The 18,773-nt window shown below is 38.6% G+C and overlaps 1 protein-coding gene across 1 annotated transcript; it reads left to right on the plus strand.

The window, feature by feature from the left end:
• The first annotated feature begins 2,090 nt into the window (after positions 1 to 2,090).
• Positions 2,091 to 18,773, plus strand: TTPA (alpha tocopherol transfer protein). The gene is made up of 5 exons (XM_061448393.1): positions 2,091 to 2,449; positions 10,535 to 10,688; positions 11,246 to 11,439; positions 13,906 to 14,016; positions 15,960 to 18,773. Exons 1-5 carry the CDS (start codon positions 2,204 to 2,206, stop codon positions 16,137 to 16,139), a joined length of 885 nt encoding a protein of 294 aa, XP_061304377.1. The 5' UTR covers positions 2,091 to 2,203; the 3' UTR covers positions 16,140 to 18,773.

The raw sequence follows: 18,773 nt of genomic DNA on the forward strand, positions 1-18,773 counted from the left end.
CTCAAGTATTCAACATGTTGGCTCCTCTGTATGAAGCCTTGATGATATCATAGAATCATAGAATAGTTAGAGTTGGAAAGGACCTTAAGATCATCTAGTTCCAACCCCCTTGCCATGGGCAGGGACACCTCACACTAAACCATATCACCCAAGGATCTGTCCAACCTGGCCTTGAACACTGCCAGAGATGGAGCATTCACAACCTCCCTGGGCAACCTATTCCAGTGCCTCACCACCCTAACAGGAAAGAATTTCCTCCTTATATCCAATCCAAACTTCCCCTGTTTAAGTTTTAGCCCATTACCCCTTGTCCTATCACTACAGTCCCTAATGAAGAGTCCCTCCCCAGCATCCCTATAGGCCCCCTTCAGATACTGGAAGGCTGCTATGAGGTCTCCACGCAGCCTTCTCTTCTCCAGGCTGAACAGCCCCAACTTCCTCAGCCTGTCTTCATACAGGAGGTGCTCCAGTGCCCTGATCATCCTCGTGGCCCTCCTCTGGACTTGTTCCAACAGTTCCATGTCCTTTTTATGTTGAGGACACCAGAACTGTACACAATACTCCAGGTGAGGTCTCACAAGAGCAGAGTAGAGGGGCAGGATCACCTCCTTCGACCTGCTGGTCACGCTCCTTTTGATACAGCTCAGGATACATTTGGCTTTCTGGGCTGCAAGCGCACACTGCCTTGCTCATGTTCCTTTTCTCATCAACCAGCACCCCCAAGTTTTTCTTCACTGTCAGAGACAGGAGCTCTCCTTAGTGTTACTACTATAGGATCACTTGCAGAATTTTTAATAGAAACTTCACAGATATTTTTGTAACTCAGTCTTGAGAAAAATCACTGAAACCACCTTTAAAACTAATTATGGTCAAATTTGAAGCCAAAATAATCTGAGTTTTGTAGAAAAGCTATTTAAAACCTGTGAGTTGCTCAGCTGAAAGGTGAAATAAAAAGTTATCTGTATTTTCTCACCCTTTTTGTTTTCACAGTAAGTTGTTACAATACTGAGATGGCAAAACTAAGTGCTCAAAAGTTAGGAAGTGGTGTTTAAAAGCACTGTCTGACCTTGCTGCGGTATCCCTTTGTGTTTGTCCTGCCACCTGTGGCTGGGTTACATGTTTGCGTGCCATTTTTCCCACTGAAGCTCTGTTCAGAAAGGTTTAGCACAGCTTGCTGTTTGCTGCCCTCTCCACGTTCTGTTCTCTTTTGTGTCTTCTTATATTTCCAGCTTGCTTTCTTTTCTTGATATAGGGCAGGTCTATACTTCCTCACACCTCCCTAATATCCACCTCTACATACCCTTGACAGCTATACCCACTGGTTTCCCAGTTCTTGTCCTTTGCTGCAACACTTTGTCCCTCTAAGCCTGTATTTCCTGTTCAGTCAGTCCCTTGAGTTCCTGCTTTAATCTCTTTCTTTGGTAAGATTATTCCTACTCCTCCCACTTTTACTATCTGCATTTACTTAGGCAGATCTTTTTTGACATCTGTAATACTGAATGGGATACCCGCAGACAGTTTGTAAGAGTCCAGGACATTACTAGATACAACCAAAATACCAACTGAAAAGTATTAAGTAAGATAAAAGTAAGAAAATATTAAGTGTACATGTAGAAAGCCAGAGAAGGGCAAGATAATCTTGAACAAAGTTTTGTCAACCTTTTATTAGGCCCAAGTATGCTTTATACATTGTATGTTAAATGAAGTAAGGCTTTTAAGCCTTAAGTAGGGCAGAGAGATCACAAAGGAAACCTGATCAATGGAAATGCTTATCATAAAAATACTAATAGCAGCAACGCACTCTTCACCTTCGATAACTGAACTCACTGCCGGGCAGCAAAGTTGGACTGAAGCTGACTTCAGTTTCAGCATCTTTTCTCCACACAGAGAGATGTCTCTCTGTTACTGCAGGCACAGCTTCTTTTTGGAGCTGCAAGCTAAGAACAAAAGAGATGTTCTTAAGGCATAAAATGCTAAAAACTGGTCAAGTCCATAAAAGTGGGGAAAAAAACAAACAAAACCCAAACCAAAGATCAAAGTATCACCCCAAAAGGTGACCTCCGCAGCGGGGCTGGACGGACGGACACACACACACACACACCTGCCTCCGCCCCTTCCCGCTCCTACCGGGGAGGGTGCTCAGGGTTAAGCCCAAACGGGCTGCCTCCGCCCCCCGGCGGGCTCCGCTGCCACTCGGTTGCCGATGGGACCAGCGGGGGTGAGCGCGGTCGCCTCGGAGCCGGCCAGCGGCGGGATGTCGCAGGGGCCGCCGGGCGCGGGGCGCCTCAACGACTTGCCCGACCACTCGCCGCGGGTGCGCAGCGCCGTCTCCGAGCTGCGGCGGCGGGCGGAGGCAGAGCCCGGCCAGCGCTGGCCGCAGCCCCTCAGCGACACTTTCCTGGTGCGGTTCCTGCGCGCCCGGGACTTCCACTTTGACCAGGCCTGGAGGGTAAGGAGAGGAGCGAGGAACGGACTGGTGGCCGTCCGAGCGTCTGTGGGGGAGTCCCGCCAGACTCTGAGGGTGTCGAGGGGGCGGCCGCATCACCGTTCGCTTGCGGAGTCCCCGCGGCGGCTGTCAGCCATTCAGCCGGGCACGGGCACGGGCACGGGCACGGGCACGGGCACACCGCGGACCCAGCCCACGGGGTCCCATCCGCCAGCCCGCTGCCGGGGCTGGGACCCGCAGGCCCCCCGGGCCTGGAAGCCCGCTGCCTCCGGGGGCCTCGCCTTTGTCCCGGGGGTACGGCGAGGCAGCAGGGCGGTGGTGGGGGGCCGGGGGATCGAGAAGTAGGAGTGTGTTATTGCTGCTAAGGGGAGAGTAGGGTGGATGAGCTGTGCTGCTTGGGTCGGGCAAGGCCAAGCAGGTAGTTCCAGGGTGTAACTAATTGCTTGTCACATTCAGCATGGCACCACCATGTAAATGTGTGGTGCCGTGGCTGGCTTTGTGCAGCCTTGATGAGGTAGCATAAAGGTTACGGTAAGTGGGGTACAGTTATATAAGGCAGAGGTTACAGTAAGTGTGGTGAGGTTACAGTAAGTGTGGTAAGGTCAGGAAAACGATAACCGTTAGAGGACACCCTTACTGTGCTTACCAGGCTCCAGTTACTTGTTACTAGTAATGGTACTAGTCTCACTGCTTTTTATAATTGATCCAGTGTAAAGCTATGAGGAAAACCCACTCTTTTTCTCCTGGAGTTTAGTCATTTGCAGAACTCCTTTCAGGCTTTGGTAAGTTTTCATTCTTCCCTGGCTGCTTGCTTGTACAGCTTTTTGCTGTACGGACAGTGCGTGCCTATTTTTAATATCCAAAGGTACAAATTGTTACTATTACTTTTTTTTTACAGGAAGACTGACAACCACTAACGCTTCTGAGCAGAAAGTATTTTGAAATCTTCCCCAGGGCAAAAGCACTTACTCACTTATGCCACCTGGAAGCTGTGTTTCAGTGATATTCAGTGATGTTGATGACATAGCATTGCCCAACAGACCTCACCTTTTAGTTTATGACTTCTCTGTATTGTAAATTTTTTGAGTTTAGTACTCTAAGGATATATTGGAGAATCAGGGTAGCTATAAAAAAAAAAAGTGAGAAACTGAATTAAGCTCTTAATCATAAATAGCTTTGAAACTATATTTTGTGTTCTTTTCGCTTGGCTCATGCAATTTGCATCATAGCTTTAAACCTCTCCTCAGTAGAAGAACTAGCAAGTCAATTGGGATTCCTTAGGATATTTATGGATTTTTTGCTTGAAGTTCATAATGTTGTTTCTGTTGGAGCTGTGCATTAGTACTTGTAGAACCATGTCTTTTTTTTCTTTCCCAACAAAAGATGTGTTGTTTTCCTATATTCCTTAGTTCCAAAAATAATAGGTCTTAAGGAAGACAACATGCACTCCTAAATCCCACAACCCACATTGCAGTTGGTTGTTAGTGATAATGCTGTACACAGGACAGTAGCACTTTAGAATTTGGCCCATACTTTTCTGCACTTTCTTGTGATTAATTCTGAGATGTGTTGTAGGTAGGACTAATCTTTAAGAGCATGGAATCCAGGGTAAGTTTAGAGATGAAGTCTATGAAACAGCGAATTTCCTGTACTCTTCTGGAGAATAAGCCTTCTAGGACTGGGGACCTGGTCAGAAAAAAATGAAATCTTATTTAGAATCTCTTTAGTATTTCTGGGTCTCCACAGGCTGCTAAGTTTCTACATTTCTTGTTTTGCCCCTTCTATGAATTAAGAGATTCTGATGTTCAAAGCCCATCCATGTTCAGTCTTCCCATCTAGAATTTCAGATCTCTAAATGCTGTAGCTACCTGTGCATGATCTTCCACATACCAGCTGAAACTGACTTCTAGGGTTCTTCTCTTATAGTATGGGACGAAGAAAAGAAGCCCATTTTGTTTTGCTTTGGTTTGTTTTTTTTTGGCGGGTGGAGGAGTTAAAGGAATGTGTTTATCTGCAATTGGTATATTAAGGCAAATTTGTGCAAAAATCTGTGGTGATCATAAGATGTATATTAATCTAACCGAAGTCTGACCGCATGCAGAGGTTCTGTTAATACTCCATCCCAGACAGGGCCCTCAGTGGCTGCTCCCTCCCATCTTGGTTTGATGTTACCTCTCAGTTTGGAGTTCAGGGTGATAGTCTCTTTTTGGCCACTGGGCTCATGAGTACTGCTGCATAGTGCTTGTAGAGCAGGCTAAAGGGATAAACGAGTTTCCGGCTCTCTCAGTGCTTATAAGCAAAGGTTGTCAAGCATCTTTCTTAATGCGGGTTTAGACATAGCTGTAAGTAGGAATCAAGAATCTGCCAACTGACCAGACTTTATACATGCATTCCTGGTAAATATTTGACATAGATTTATCTGATTTTAGTTAACTGATATTTGGAAATGCTTCAGAAGAGAATGATTGGTAGACTGTGGCAAGACAGGCAATTTTTGAATCTTTTATGTTTAGTTGTTTGAACAGCAGTCGTTTACATCTTTCCAGTGGCAATTCCAGACTTGCTTTCAAATACTGATATACTTAACACATGTCATGCTAGAAGCAAATTCACTACTGAAACAGGTAGCTGGAACTGAAGAACTTGAGCTGAAACTGTCTGTATTTTTTAAAGCCAATGATTATTAAATTAAATTCAGTAACAGACTGTTCTCAAGTTAGAAGAGAATTATTTTTCTTCAGTTTGAATCACAGGGAAGATTAAACTTCTGCCCACTGCCTTATCTTAGAAAGTGGCTGGAAATAGCATTCATCAACCCAAACCACTTAAGTACAGGCTCCAGAAGAAGAGGTGAAATTAAGCAGAGAGCTTCTATGAAAGGATTTCAAGTGTATGAATGTTATTGTTAAAAAAGTATTAGGTCAGTCTACATGAAATACTGGCAGAGCAATTCATCTGTAGAAAGTCCTTTGACAGACTATCACTAACTGTCAAACAACACAACAAACCTCTAGTAGGTAAAAATGATTTTTTTTTTGTCCTGTGAGATTTCTGGGCAATACTTACCTCCCTACCAAAATTAACACTCTGAAGGAATTAGTCATATTATTGCAGCATCTTCTGTGCCTTTGTAATCTCTGTTAGAGGTGTGGATGAGATGCTAGTGCTGAAGAAGTCTGCAGTCTGGATATAAATTCATATCTGAGCTGAAGCATGTTGTTTGCTCATTAATTTGTGCAGATATACCTAAGTATTCCATATGCTATAAACTGAGAAGCAGGGCCACGAGTCTCCATTAATTACACTAAAGCAATGGCTTTATACGCCCCTTTTTTAATGTATGAGCTGTGTGTGTGTTTGACTTCACTGTTATGATCAAAACCAGTCACTTGGATTCAGTAGTTATGTGAAATCTGGAGGCCTAGCGTCTTCTTTCCTCCATAAATCTTTTTGCCCAGTGTATTTTATTACGTCCTTGCATTATGTCTTACATGCAACTTTTGCATAAGAGTGTGATTTTCAGTGACTTGGGGATACTGTAGTTTTGTACTTGAAATAGATTATACTCTGGGGAAAAGAATGAAACTTTTTAAATTCAGTAAAAATGCAACTTGGAAACTCTGTGCCAGGAGGTGTTTTCGTATACCACTTAAGACTTTTGTAAGCATCATTTTTATGGCACTCAAAACTATCTCAATATCTAGGATCCTTTTAAGAGTTCTGGTTGATATGAAGGTACTTTGTCTTTGCTCTGCATTTGACTTTTGTAGGAATCAAGACTTTCTAGTGTGTTGTACGGCAAATAAATTGCTTAGAATAACTATGCTGTACAAGAAGGATTGTTTTCCATAGTGCCGAACTTACAGCTGAGTCTCGGGCACTACCCCTGAGGATCATCATTCAAATATAAATACGAAGTTTGAATCAGTTATTTGGCTGGTCTTTGTCCATCAGTGCAGAGGGATTTCTCAAAAAGGACGTCTCTGGGCTGAGTGTTGAGGAAACAAATCAGTCAACAAGTCTTCCCTTTGTGCTAAACCAAATGTCTTACCTTACACGTCTTCTCCCAGCTGGCAAAGAGGTGATGTGTGTGGAGTTGGTAAAGTTCTGTGTCTCAATAAAAATATTTTAAATTCTTTATCTGTGTATACCAGATAGTTAAATTCTGTGTGTAGCTCTATACACATATGTAAAGCATATGCACAAAGGTGTGTGTTCATGTGTGTGCATATATATGTTTATATTCTAAACTTGGAGCTGTTGTTTTCTCCTCCAAAGATTACCAATATAAAACATACTTTTCCTAAATGTTGTGTGCATTGGTACAACTGCTGACAAGAGTAGAGGCCTAATTCTGTCTAGCATCCTTGTTAATATGAATAGTTATTAATCAATAAAAAAGTAGTTAATTTACATATAAAAAATACATTGGTTTCTGTAACAAGCACATTGTTTTCTCTTAAGTACTAAGTTCACTTTGTTTTGTAGCACATGAATCTTGAGTTAATTAGAAACTTATCATCTGTGATGTTCAGAAGTCTGGAACTGTCTCTTGCAAACCTCAGGAAAAAAATCCTAATTAATGCTTAACTCCAGACACTGGAGTTTTTCATCCAGCTTTCCCCATTAATCGAGTTACTGTGCATCTATTTTCAGATGCTGAGCAGATGCTAAGTAGGTTATTCAGTCTGTAAACACAGATAATTATACATTGAGATGTTTTCCCTGTGTTCAAGTACATAAGCCACTTTTTATACTATGTAATGAATGCTCCTGTTTTTTCTGATATTAGTTTGCTGATCTCTATATCCAGACTGCTATAATTAATATTTGTTTTTCCTTGCTGTCTTTACTAAGAAAAAAACAAACCCATATCTTTTAAACATTTCACATGAATTTTAGTGTTTAAACAATGTTAAATTAGAATATTTCAAAATAAAGTAAAACTGTAAGTACCCACTGCTAGTTTTTTAATTCCATTATATGTTTAAGGATTACTCATGTGAGTAGCTGTGTGACATGAATATGTCCAGCTGCTGAGAAAGGGATTGTTTACATAAGTAAAAGTTTATAGAGTATGTCCCCAGATTAGCTGTAGATGCTGTGGAAGATTATCTAATGCCAACCTTTACTTCAGCTCTAATTGTTTCAGGTAGTTAGAATCGGTTTTCAAAATCTGGTAACTTGTTAGCACTTTGTGCCTTTCTGTCCAAGGGAAGGGTGTTTGGAGCTTAGTCATGTCATGTACCTAAAAGATGGGCCACTTGCCCACGTTATGGAAGGCATCAGTAGTATTCCAACGATGTATTTACTCCTTAATGGACTTGCCAGTTAGATAAATTATGTCTTCTGTAAGGATCGCGTGTCACAAGCTGCGATCACTGTCTCCCAAGGTCCAGAACTTAAGTCCTTGTTCTTTCCAACTTGGAAAATGTAAATACTAATGAAAATAACTGCATTGGCAAAAAAAGGATTATTTAGGGTATTGAATGAATGTATTATATTTATTCTCATCTTAGTATTGGCAGGCAGCATTTCAAAGAGTTGTTTACAATATTTATGTGATTGTAAATTAGGTTCATTAAGTTGTGGTACAAGAGATTTTGGAAAAAAAAGTGAGAAATTACAAAGCTACAGATGTTTGTGTAGTGTTGAGTGTGAGTTTGTATTTTGCTGTGGTTAAAGTGTTTGTATTGGAAAGACCAAGGAAAAAAATATGTTGACAGTGCTGTCTGGTTGGCACAAAGTGGTTGTAATTGCTCAAACAGTGCCCTTTGTAGAGAGTAAAGCACTAACAGAGTGAGATAATCAGAGTACCTCTTCAGGGCTATCTTGCAATCATGGTGAATTTCTATTCCACAAATTAATCTACTTTCCCTACTTCACCCTCCTCCCTCCCATCCCACCCCAACCTTTTTTGTTCATTTGTTTGAAGTTAGCCTAGACTAGAGCTGGTTTAATCCATTCAAAAGGCTTCTTGTAAAATTTTCCTAAAGGTTAAATGTTGCTTTCTACAGTATGGTTTATGATGAGGCTTTTATCAACTTTCTCATTGCCAAATCAGGTGGAATTGTAGCATGGGGGATGAACTTTCTAATTTTTGTACATAAATATGCATTTATAGGTGCTATTCCGTGAAAATACAGGTAATTTCTGATCAGTACACCATTTATTTGTAAGTAAATTCTACTGACAACTGTAATACCTTATAAATAATTTCCTCATGATAATTCATTTGAGACACCTTCAGAAGAATTTAAGACCTTCAGCTGAGCTGAAGAGCCTTACAATGAAGAAAAAGTATATGGTTTATGTAAAATTATATGAGAAACTACAAAGTAGAGGGAAGGTTAAGGAATGCAATTAATTGTCTCATATAAGCATGCTATGTGGTACAGGATGGTGAGTCTCAGGTCTCCCTGTAAGAGACTGTAGCTATGCATCAGTTTAGATGGTGCAGTGATGTTCCAAGGGGATGGATTCAGTATTCACAGAAGTTCGTTCTGACCTTTCTTTCTATCAAAATGATGAAGAAAATGATACTTGCATGGATACAAGAAATGTTTAATTTAAGGTTGTGTTCTATTAGTTGGAGCTGATAGTTCTTTTAATGTTTCTTTTGTGAAATACTGAAAAATGAATAAAAAATAATTTCTGTTAATATAAATTAACAGAAATAAAAGACTGTTGGCTGATGTTTTTATACTGTTGGTTGATGGTTTTATTGTGAAGACATTTAATTTGTGAAACTGTGATGAGGATCAGATTATGTTTCGCTGTTTATGAAATACAGAAACAATTACAAAGGCTAACCTGTGCATGCTACCTTTAAGATTTAAACCTATGTTTCAGTTTGTTGTGAAAAAAAGGTACTGAAAAATTCTGATTCCCTTGGCTCCTTTGACGGCCTTGGTTAAAAGTCTAAACTGTCGCTATTTAGGAAATTGTAATATAAAATCTAAATTACTTGCAATAACTACCCCTTTACCCTCCAAATTCCATTCCAGAGATCTTAGCATGGGTGATAGAGCAGAGGCAGAATTTAGTTGGTGAATCGAGAGGAAGCCTTTCAGAAAAAAATTTTGTATAGCTTCCCACTTACCTATGCAAAATATCTTCAACAAATTTTTGTTGCAGGGCATAGCAGTTACTTTCCTTCACCGCCACTTAATAATAAGAAACAGTAATTAGACTTGGGAATTAAAACTACTGCTTCACCAACTTAATTTTTTATGATCCATCTTTAGGATGACTTTTCACAGTATCACCTGTAATTCTTCTACACAGATGTTACCTCAGAAAGTAACGCCTATGGTGGACTCTTCCTTAGAGTTAGGCCATTGGCCTTCAACACACAGCTCTTCCTGTGCCTTAGGCGTACTGTTGCTGCCTTCCAGTCTTAGAAGCCAGGGTGATCATGTCCTCTATAAAGGGCAGGATCTCTGCTTTAGCAAAACAGATTCTTGTATTTCTACTCTGCGGGAGGCAAATTTCTTAATGGGTAATGGACCTACTACATTGTTATATTCTGCCAGTTCAGGGGGCTAAGAGAGACCTTGAAAAAATTCTTTGGATATGCTGATGATCATACCTGTTTTAATAGTAAACTAAAATTATTTATGACTCTCTGTGTGTGTACAAAATGGGCCCATACTTTATGGGAGGGGAGGAATGGGTGAGTGAAAGAGAATATTCCTGTGTAAAATTTTACATGTCTAAATTAAAAACTGGCAAATGAATCTGATGCAGTATCAAACTGCATAACTCTAAAGGTAACCTGAGTAAGAAAACTGTTTTTCATGTGTATTTTACATGGAAACTACAGGCTTTTTCTATATTTTCCAGTTTTCTGACACAAAATGACAACTGCTGTACATTAGCAGTTTGACAGGGTTCTATATTCATCATAAGGACTTAACTCATTTGATCCAGTACAGCAACCTTAGTAATTTGCTTAAAATATACAATGAAATTACAGCTAATTTAATGAATTAAACCTGAATGCAACCACGTGTAGAAAGCGTTTTTTAACTGTGCTGTTCATATAACACCTGATGCTTTTTTGACATCTACATTTATTTTTTCTAGTTACTGAAGAATTACCAGAAGTGGAGAATTGAATGCCCAGAAATAAGTGCAGATTTACGACCATCTTCTGTTCTTGGACTCTTACTTGCTGGCTATCACGGAGTCCTGAGATCAAGGGACCCACATGGAAGCAAAGTTGTAATATACAGAATTGGTGAGTGACAAAATTGTTTGAACCTGTTCCACCTGTTTCACACCTGGCTCTGGCACTGATGTTTTTGGTTTATTTCATGGTTTGGGGATTTTGGGGTTGATTTTTTTGTGTTGTTTTTTTTTGTTTGTTTGTTTTGTTTTTTTTTATTGTCACAATTTCAGCAGTACAATCTTGGTAGAGTTACTGTACTGAAGAAAAATTGCCTGAATTGATTGGATTGATGATCTGTTGTTTCTGCTAGCATAACTCTTACTGAATTAAGCTGTTCTTGTCAAAGCTTTGTACTGGAGGCTACAGCCATAGGTAGAACATAACTGCATTAGGTGGCATCTACAAGCATCTTCCATTAGGTAGTACCATCTACAGAAAGCGTGTAGAAGACGAATGACAGAGCAGGCACAGAAAATAACTTCTGCACTGGCAAATTGTTTTATTTCAGGAGCTTTGATATTACTAGTTACTTTTTGTTACTGAGAAGCACATTAGAAGTAGTAGCAAGGGAAAGTACAGGTGTATGCAGTATTCTTGTGGTAATGCAAAATCTATCTACTCTTCAGGACAATGGGATCCCAAGTTATTTACAGCATACGATGTGTTTCGTGTAAGTCTCATCACATCTGAACTCATTGTAAAGGAGACTGAGACTCAGCGGAATGGAGTCAAGGCTATATTTGATCTTCAAGGGTGGAAATTTGCTCATGCATTTCAGATCAGTCCAGCAGTGGCCAAGAAAATTGCTGCTGTTCTCACAGTAAGTATAACATACTGCTTTACACTGCTTCATTGCTGTAACTCCCAGTTTTTCATCGGTTTTAAGCTATAGTAAATTTTCCTTCTGTAGACTTTTTTAGAGTCTATGCAGCTTAAAAGAACAAAATCTTAAATCCATTAAAAGTCATAGGTTGTGCTTGATTTGACATAAAGTATGTTCTTGCATAGCAGTAAATGCCCTTTAACCTCTGATGTTTTGTAAGAACTCCACCTACCTGTTAACAAGACAAGAATTTAATGAGTGTAAGAGCAGATGAAGCCCAGTTTTGGAAGGGCCTGTATTTTTCATTTTTTTTCCCCTGAGACTCAGAGCATATACTGAGTTAAAAACAGATAGTACTAACCTGTTACCAGTATGGATGATGCTATGTGATCTTCATCTGCTACCAACAGAATGTATGTTTATGTTCTGTTTGCTTTTTGCCTCCCCCCCCACCCCCGAGCATTTTTTTTGTCCAACTCACTGCTAATTCATCTGTTTTTCACAAAACTTGCAGGGACTTTACTGCCTTTAAGACTTGTTCTTTTCTGACAAATTTGTTAGAACTTTGCCAATGGATATGAGAGGAAATAAAAAAGGAATGCAGGAAAAAAAGAAGGGAACAGAGAAGTGACAGACAAGCTACAATATAGTCCTATTTTCCTTCTGAATTTAGGTTGAAAGTCAGTGATAAAAATTCTGTTAGCCTGCAACATGAAAATGAGCCAGGGAAATAATCTCTTGCTCTGATTTGGAACAGTTCATATCTGAGATTCAGTTAAAGCTTAGTCATTGACCTAGTATCATTGTAACTTCAACTGTTTGTTCTTTTTGTTACCTTCTGTGAAACTTCTGTGAAACTAGCATATATTCCCAACTTTCCACATCTGGAATAAGAACTCTTGATGTTCATACTGTCCTGGGCCAGATCTCATGAGAACTGGACTAGTAAAAGTGTTTCAGTTGATTTCTGAGGTAGTAAAAAAATTGCTAGTAACTTTTTAAACCTTGTAATATAGCAGAAAGGAGGTAGAACAGGATTTGCAATTACATCTAAAGGCTTCAATCCATTACCTCAAAGCAGGAAATTCTTCGAATGTCATGTTTCCATCATGACCTATTTCAGATCTGTTGCATGTTTTTTAAGCTTCTAAATTTTTATTATAGGCATTCAAAAAACAGGTGGAAAACATTTGTGTGTTTCCAGTGTTCTTTTCTAAGAAGAGAAACAAGTTTAACTTACTTGTTTTCAGGTTCCTTTCATCACTTTAACTGGGTTCATATATTTCACCCAGAGATTTTCATAGTGTTGTTCAATATAATTATAAGTAAAAATTAAGTAATCTTAGTTTCGACCCATTTTTTTACTTTAGAAATGTGTCTTGCAAATTACTACCCTGTAGGAAGAAACAGAAGTTAATAGAAAGGAAATACATACTAAGAAATGGGAAGTGTAGTCAGATTAGTAAGTGACATCATCTTGAAAAATCTGTTACCCCAGGCAAAACCAAGTTGTTTTGTGAAAAACATGACAGTAGACTTTAAGTAAATGATAGCACATAATTGCATGCAGTAAACCTATAATCCGATAGTTTTAAGGTCTTTATCATACATTAAATTGTAAAAGGATTTGCACTTAAGAAAGGTGTGGGGTTTGGTTTGGTTTTTTTTTATCCATAAAAGAGTGAATGAAATAATTCTAGAAGAGCAGCTGTACTAATAGGGAGAAAATGTTTGTGAGAAGTACTATTTTTAAAAGCAGAAAACTTATGGTTGCAGGGGTAGTAGCAGGTGAGGTATGAATGGAAGCTATACATTCCCTATTGCATAATTCTGTCTTTCAGCACTGCTGTATTTTCTTTTAAATTTCAAAGGTATGGAACTTCTAAATGAATTGTGAATGCAAATAGAAAGCTGAACTACTGGCTTGCGCAAATACCCAGTAATTTCAAAGCTTGTCTCTAAATTATAATTTATTTAACTTAACTTAGTAGCTTTAATACTTACATACTATCCTTCAGGCTGTAAATTGCCAATGAAAGCACATGGTATGATAGGGTTTTTTTTGTAAATTAGCAGCAGAATCTCTTGTGAAGAATTGTACCTCTGAGGAAAGGCTGAGCACAAGCTTTATGTACATTACTTATGTATAATTTGGTGAGGGTTTTCTTGTTTATTTTTCTGGTTTGTTAGTTGTTTTTTTTTAATAGTCAGTCTCTCTGTTTTCTTTGGGTTTCCCTCCCTTTTCCCTCTTCTAATGGGAAGAACATATTGATGTGATTGATGTGATTTTTCTAAGTGTTATTGAGGCATTGTAAATTAAGAACACTCCAAAGTGCAGGAAATGGTAAGGTCAGGAGGAATGTTCTAACTTATGGACTACGTAGTTTTCAAAGACCGTCCTTAACAATAGAATCTTTTCAAAATTTTCTTTTTTCTTATACCATTTTTCATGTATGTTGACAGGATTCCTTTCCACTAAAAGTTCGGGGTATCCACTTGATAAATGAGCCTTTATTCTTCCACCCGGTCTTCGCTCTAATTAAGCCTTTTCTCACTGAAAAAATAAAGGAACGGGTGAGTGCACACAAATATTTTTTTCTGCCACAAAACCCTTACGTGACGATCTGTAGCACTTCCCTTAGGATCTGGTACTCCTGAGCACTGAAAAGCATAAATTATTTTTGTGTGGTAGTGCCATGCAGAACTCCAGAATTTAATTGTTAAAGCATTTGCAGTTATCAGTGATGTGAGAGTTGCAAGCAGTTGCTGTTGTCACCACTCTGAAGAGAAAAACTGCTGTGGCACAGAGAGGTTAAATAATTTGCTTAAGGCCACACAGCAGTTCTTCTGCAGAACTAGGAAGAAATAGGTCCTGGATTTCCCAGCACTGTGCCTATAAATGACAGTGAGAAATTGTCATTAAAGAGTGATGTTATGCTCCAAGTAGTGCAGGATTTGTAGAAGACAATTTTTGAGTTCTGAAAGACCTGCAGAGGCATTTATGCATCAAAAATAAGTCAGGCTTAATTAAGTTCAGGGTTTTTTCCAAATAGCTCCTTAGTTGTTTTAAGTGTTTTTTCAATTTTAAATCTGAAAACCTGTTTGTATGTGGATGCAAAAGCATGTCAAGAACTCTGGTTTATTGTAGCATAGGAAGAATATTGGAGACTTCAGCTGACACAAAAGTACTGTGAAATGTTAACAGCAGACTAAGGTACAAAGTAAGCAGCCAAAACCTATTGCTGTTCCCACTCTGAAGCCTCCTTATCTCAGCACAAGGATTTTGTGCATTTGCAGTAGCTATGACACTCGGGGACAGTAGAGCCATGTTTTTTCTTGTCACTGTTAGCATTTGTTTGCCAGCCCCCTTTTCCTAGCACAAGTGTTTTGTTATGGGAGCCTTGTGCAGTCCCTCACTCGCAAAAGAGGATAAGAAAATGAAGTATGTTGCAGTAGCCTGAAGCCATGGCCCTTCATCTCTTACATTACTACCTGTGAAAAAAGCCCATGTCATTTGATCCAGCTCAGAATATCTCAGGATAGAACTCAAAAAGCAGAAGGGAGGGCAGATGGACAGTAAAGGTATAAAAGAAAACAAACCAGATATCCTAGTTCATCGAATGGAACAGAAGCAGATTGGCTTGTCTCCAGGCTGAGTTACAGGTAGGATCTCAAAACAAACCTCTAAGGGCCAGATCCCCATACCTTAATAGGAGTAATTACTATTCACTCTATCTTAATTCCTGATGGGCAAGTGTTAGATAAAAGACAGACAGCTACCTTTTGAGTATTTTGCAGTTTTCTTGTAAAAATAATTGCAGAGAATTCTTGTCATGTATTAATAAGAGGCCTATAAAAGTGTCTGATTGAAAGTAAGCAATAAGGCTTCAAAGTAGCTGCAATAAAGCAAGAACCAAAACTATGGTGTTAGAAGGGTTAAAAAAGAGGCGTAGTCCAGTATCTAATTGCAGTTGGACCTGAAATGTAAGAACCAAGGTATCCATTCTTTTGAATCTCCTCCTTGGCTGTGTGAACCTACATACATACTGCATAATGCTGTTTTTAAATACATGTGGCAGAAACAGATAGTAATGGCCAGGAGCCAAGCTGTTTTTTCTTGGAAATGACAGAAAACCAAATGCATGATAGCTATAATGATAAGACCAAGTACCGGTCTTCCCATGGTTTAGCTCACTTTAGCTGTTCAATGTTGCTGAACCAGTCTGGAACAAGTGTGTAGTTTGTTTCAGCTCCTGTGCTTGCAGTTGCATAAAATGCAGTTCTTGGGTTGCAGTCCATGCTTCACCAAGCTGCAGATACTGAGCACACAGTTTGAGCACCCATGGGAAACTTGCTTACATGGTACTTTCTCCTTCATTTAAGGAGCTCATTATGAAGAAGTCGACTTGTCTAGTCAAACTGAGCTTCAGCTCTTGGACTGAGTTTCTTTGCTGCCTGTTTTCACTCTGTAATCTAGCATTCATACCCAAGTAAATGCTTTTTGTATTTTTTTGTAGGTGTATATGCATGGAAATAACTACATGCAGAGTCTGACCGAACACTTCCCCGTCAGCATTCTCCCACAGGAGTATGGTGGGGAGGAAGTCTCCTTTGAAGAGCTGGCCAAGGAATGGACTGACTTTATAGTGGCATCTGCAGATTATCTTCAGAGCATTTCTCTGTTTGCCCACGAATAACCTTACTACAGTATTATTTCAATTACTGAACACTGGAAATAAGTTTAGTACAAAATCTTTCATGTAAACTTGAAATTAATGTAAATGAAACCAGAATGTCTTTGCAGGGCACTGAGTACTATACTGACTGCACTTTTTATACTAACTGGAGTCTATCAGTATGTACATCTGAAGGAATTAATGGATTCTACATATTTACAGTACTGTTTGTGATTATTAACTTGTGTGCCAAAAAGCTCAATAGTGTGTTGGATATCAGAAATTGATAACTGCTCCTGTTAAGTCTTTGGAGACAACTGATCTGTAATAATGCAATCAAGAACCTTATGCTTAGCTCTTCTGTCTTGCCTTGTCAAGACAACAGGTTACAAGAAAGAACAGAATGTGAATGGGGTAGATAAGCTTGTTGGGAAAGTATGACTGTGGGGCTAATTTACAATAACTGAAACGAGGCTGCTTTTTGATTGATTCTCAGGGAAAAGGACTATTTTGTTATTGTCAAATTAACAATTACTCAGCAATAGTGAGACATTTGCTTTAATCTTTGCTGCTTGTGCAGCTTCCCTTAATTAATCTTCCAGTTTTATAGAGGAAGAAAGGGAAAACACTGTGTACCTATTCTTCAAAGAACAGTATGAATCAGGAGGAGGAACTGGTAAGAGAGTCAAAACAACCTTGAAAATTCTGATTTTCTTTCTTCAAAGAGATAATGTCTGTGGAAAAACTATAAAGAACTCAGATTATGATCACCTTTAATTCCTACTGTAAAGCACAGCAGAGGTCAAGGGTTTTTAGCTGTTTGCAGTAGCTGTTTGTTCTGCAGGGTAAAGTAGGTTATCCTTTGTGGATATGAACTTTAGAAGTATCTGTTTTATGGTTTAAGAGTACTGTTAGGTCACTTTGGACTTCAGCGCCAGAGATGCTGGGTACCTTAATTTTGTTTTCAGAAAAGTAATTGGCAACTCAACATTTAATGTCTTCTGTTAGGCACTGGAAGAAATTATTTTTAATTTCTTTATTTCTGTAGGGGTAAAGAAAAAAATCTGTCTATACTTACTGAAAACATTTTTTAAGAGCTGTTATTCAGATATGAACCATATCTGTATAAAAGCTATCGCTCACATTATATAGCAGTATCATCCTGCAACCCCCAGTATTTAATAATCTAAAAAATTATTTTTCTTTTCATTCAGCATTTTGTTAAAATCTCTGTCAGTGTACCTAGAGTTTGTTTACAGTTTTTAACTCTGTTTTGAAATAAGCTAGGGGTTCTTTGCAGGAGCACTGTGTATTTAAACATTCCATACAAATCTTCATGTAAATGAATCTAGAACAAATCTCTGGTTTGTAGATAGCTCGAAATGCTAACTTCAGTTATTTTGGAATCTTCATGATACATTGGGATGCTGTATTAATATATGCTTGGGGAAAGAAATTAGGGGAAATTGTATTAAATCAGAAATGTTGTCTATTAGATTATCAGTAATACTTCAAAGCTATTGGAAGCTGTTCTTTCTTAGCAAGAGGAACATCTGTGAAAGGCCCACAGAATACTTGTTGGTTCTGTTTTCTTTTGCTGTGGTAGGGTCAATGCCAGACGCAAAACTATTCCAAAACTGAGGAAGACTTTTTAATAATTTTTTTCTTCCAGATCCCTCATTTACTCAAATGCATTTTTCATTCTCTTTCAGGAAATATTTGGTATGGAGCCTAAATTTAAAGAAACATTTTTCAGATATGTTTTTATATTACCATATACTTCATATATCTTTTTCTCAGATGGAATTATTTTGTGATAAAAAAGCTCCTTAAATAGAGGAGTTCAGTGAAGTGCTAATTCTTCTTTATAAGAAAATAAGCTAAGTAGTCAGGCATCTGGCAGTTCTTAAGGTGTGTAAGTCAAGTCTGAAGGCATTTACAAACTAGGAAACTGAAGCTATTGCCTTAATTTTATGTTCCTGCAATTTTAATCTTTGAATGGAAACCACATAAAGGAACAAACCGTGTTTCAGTGAACAGGAAGATTTAAACTTTCCCTATGCAACCAGTCTCTAATCGTTTTGCTGGTTTATGTAGCAGAGATTCATTTGATTGCATATGTATATTCACATGTACAAAATGTAGCTGGGTTTTTAAAATCTTCCTTTGGACTGCACCAGTTCTGTGAATATAAAGTCCTGAATATCTTCAGATAACACCTTGAATCTGTTACTAAATGGTAAGACATTTGCATAACACAACAGTTAGAGCATGGAGTGCAGTTACTTTTTCATGCACGGTTAATTATTTGTTAATGTTTACATGTTACATGGACTGTAGGAACTCTAGATTGCGGTTGCTGTTAATAGTAAGGACACAATAAAATGAGAACATTTGCGTGATGACTGGAAGAGGTGTCTGTATGATGGGGGGTGTCTGGCAGCTTTGAGCTGCAGAGTCAACAAAAGAAAGAAATAAAAATCTCTAGGTGCATTATTATTTAAGAATATAAGGGGTGCCTCTAAAAACAGACATTTGCTGTTAGATGATGCAAATAATTCACTACTGACCATAAGCACAATGTAAGGCTCAATGTTTTTATAATTTTTAACGTATTAGCACCATTATATTAATAAACCTCTTCTAGTTGAACCA

The sequence above is a fragment of the Pezoporus flaviventris genome, unplaced genomic scaffold, assembly GCF_033815535.1.
Source record: "Pezoporus flaviventris isolate CSIRO_AGI_PZ_B2104156 unplaced genomic scaffold, CSIRO_AGI_Pfla_v1 ptg000007l, whole genome shotgun sequence".
Classification (NCBI taxonomy): Eukaryota; Metazoa; Chordata; class Aves; order Psittaciformes; family Psittacidae; genus Pezoporus; species Pezoporus flaviventris.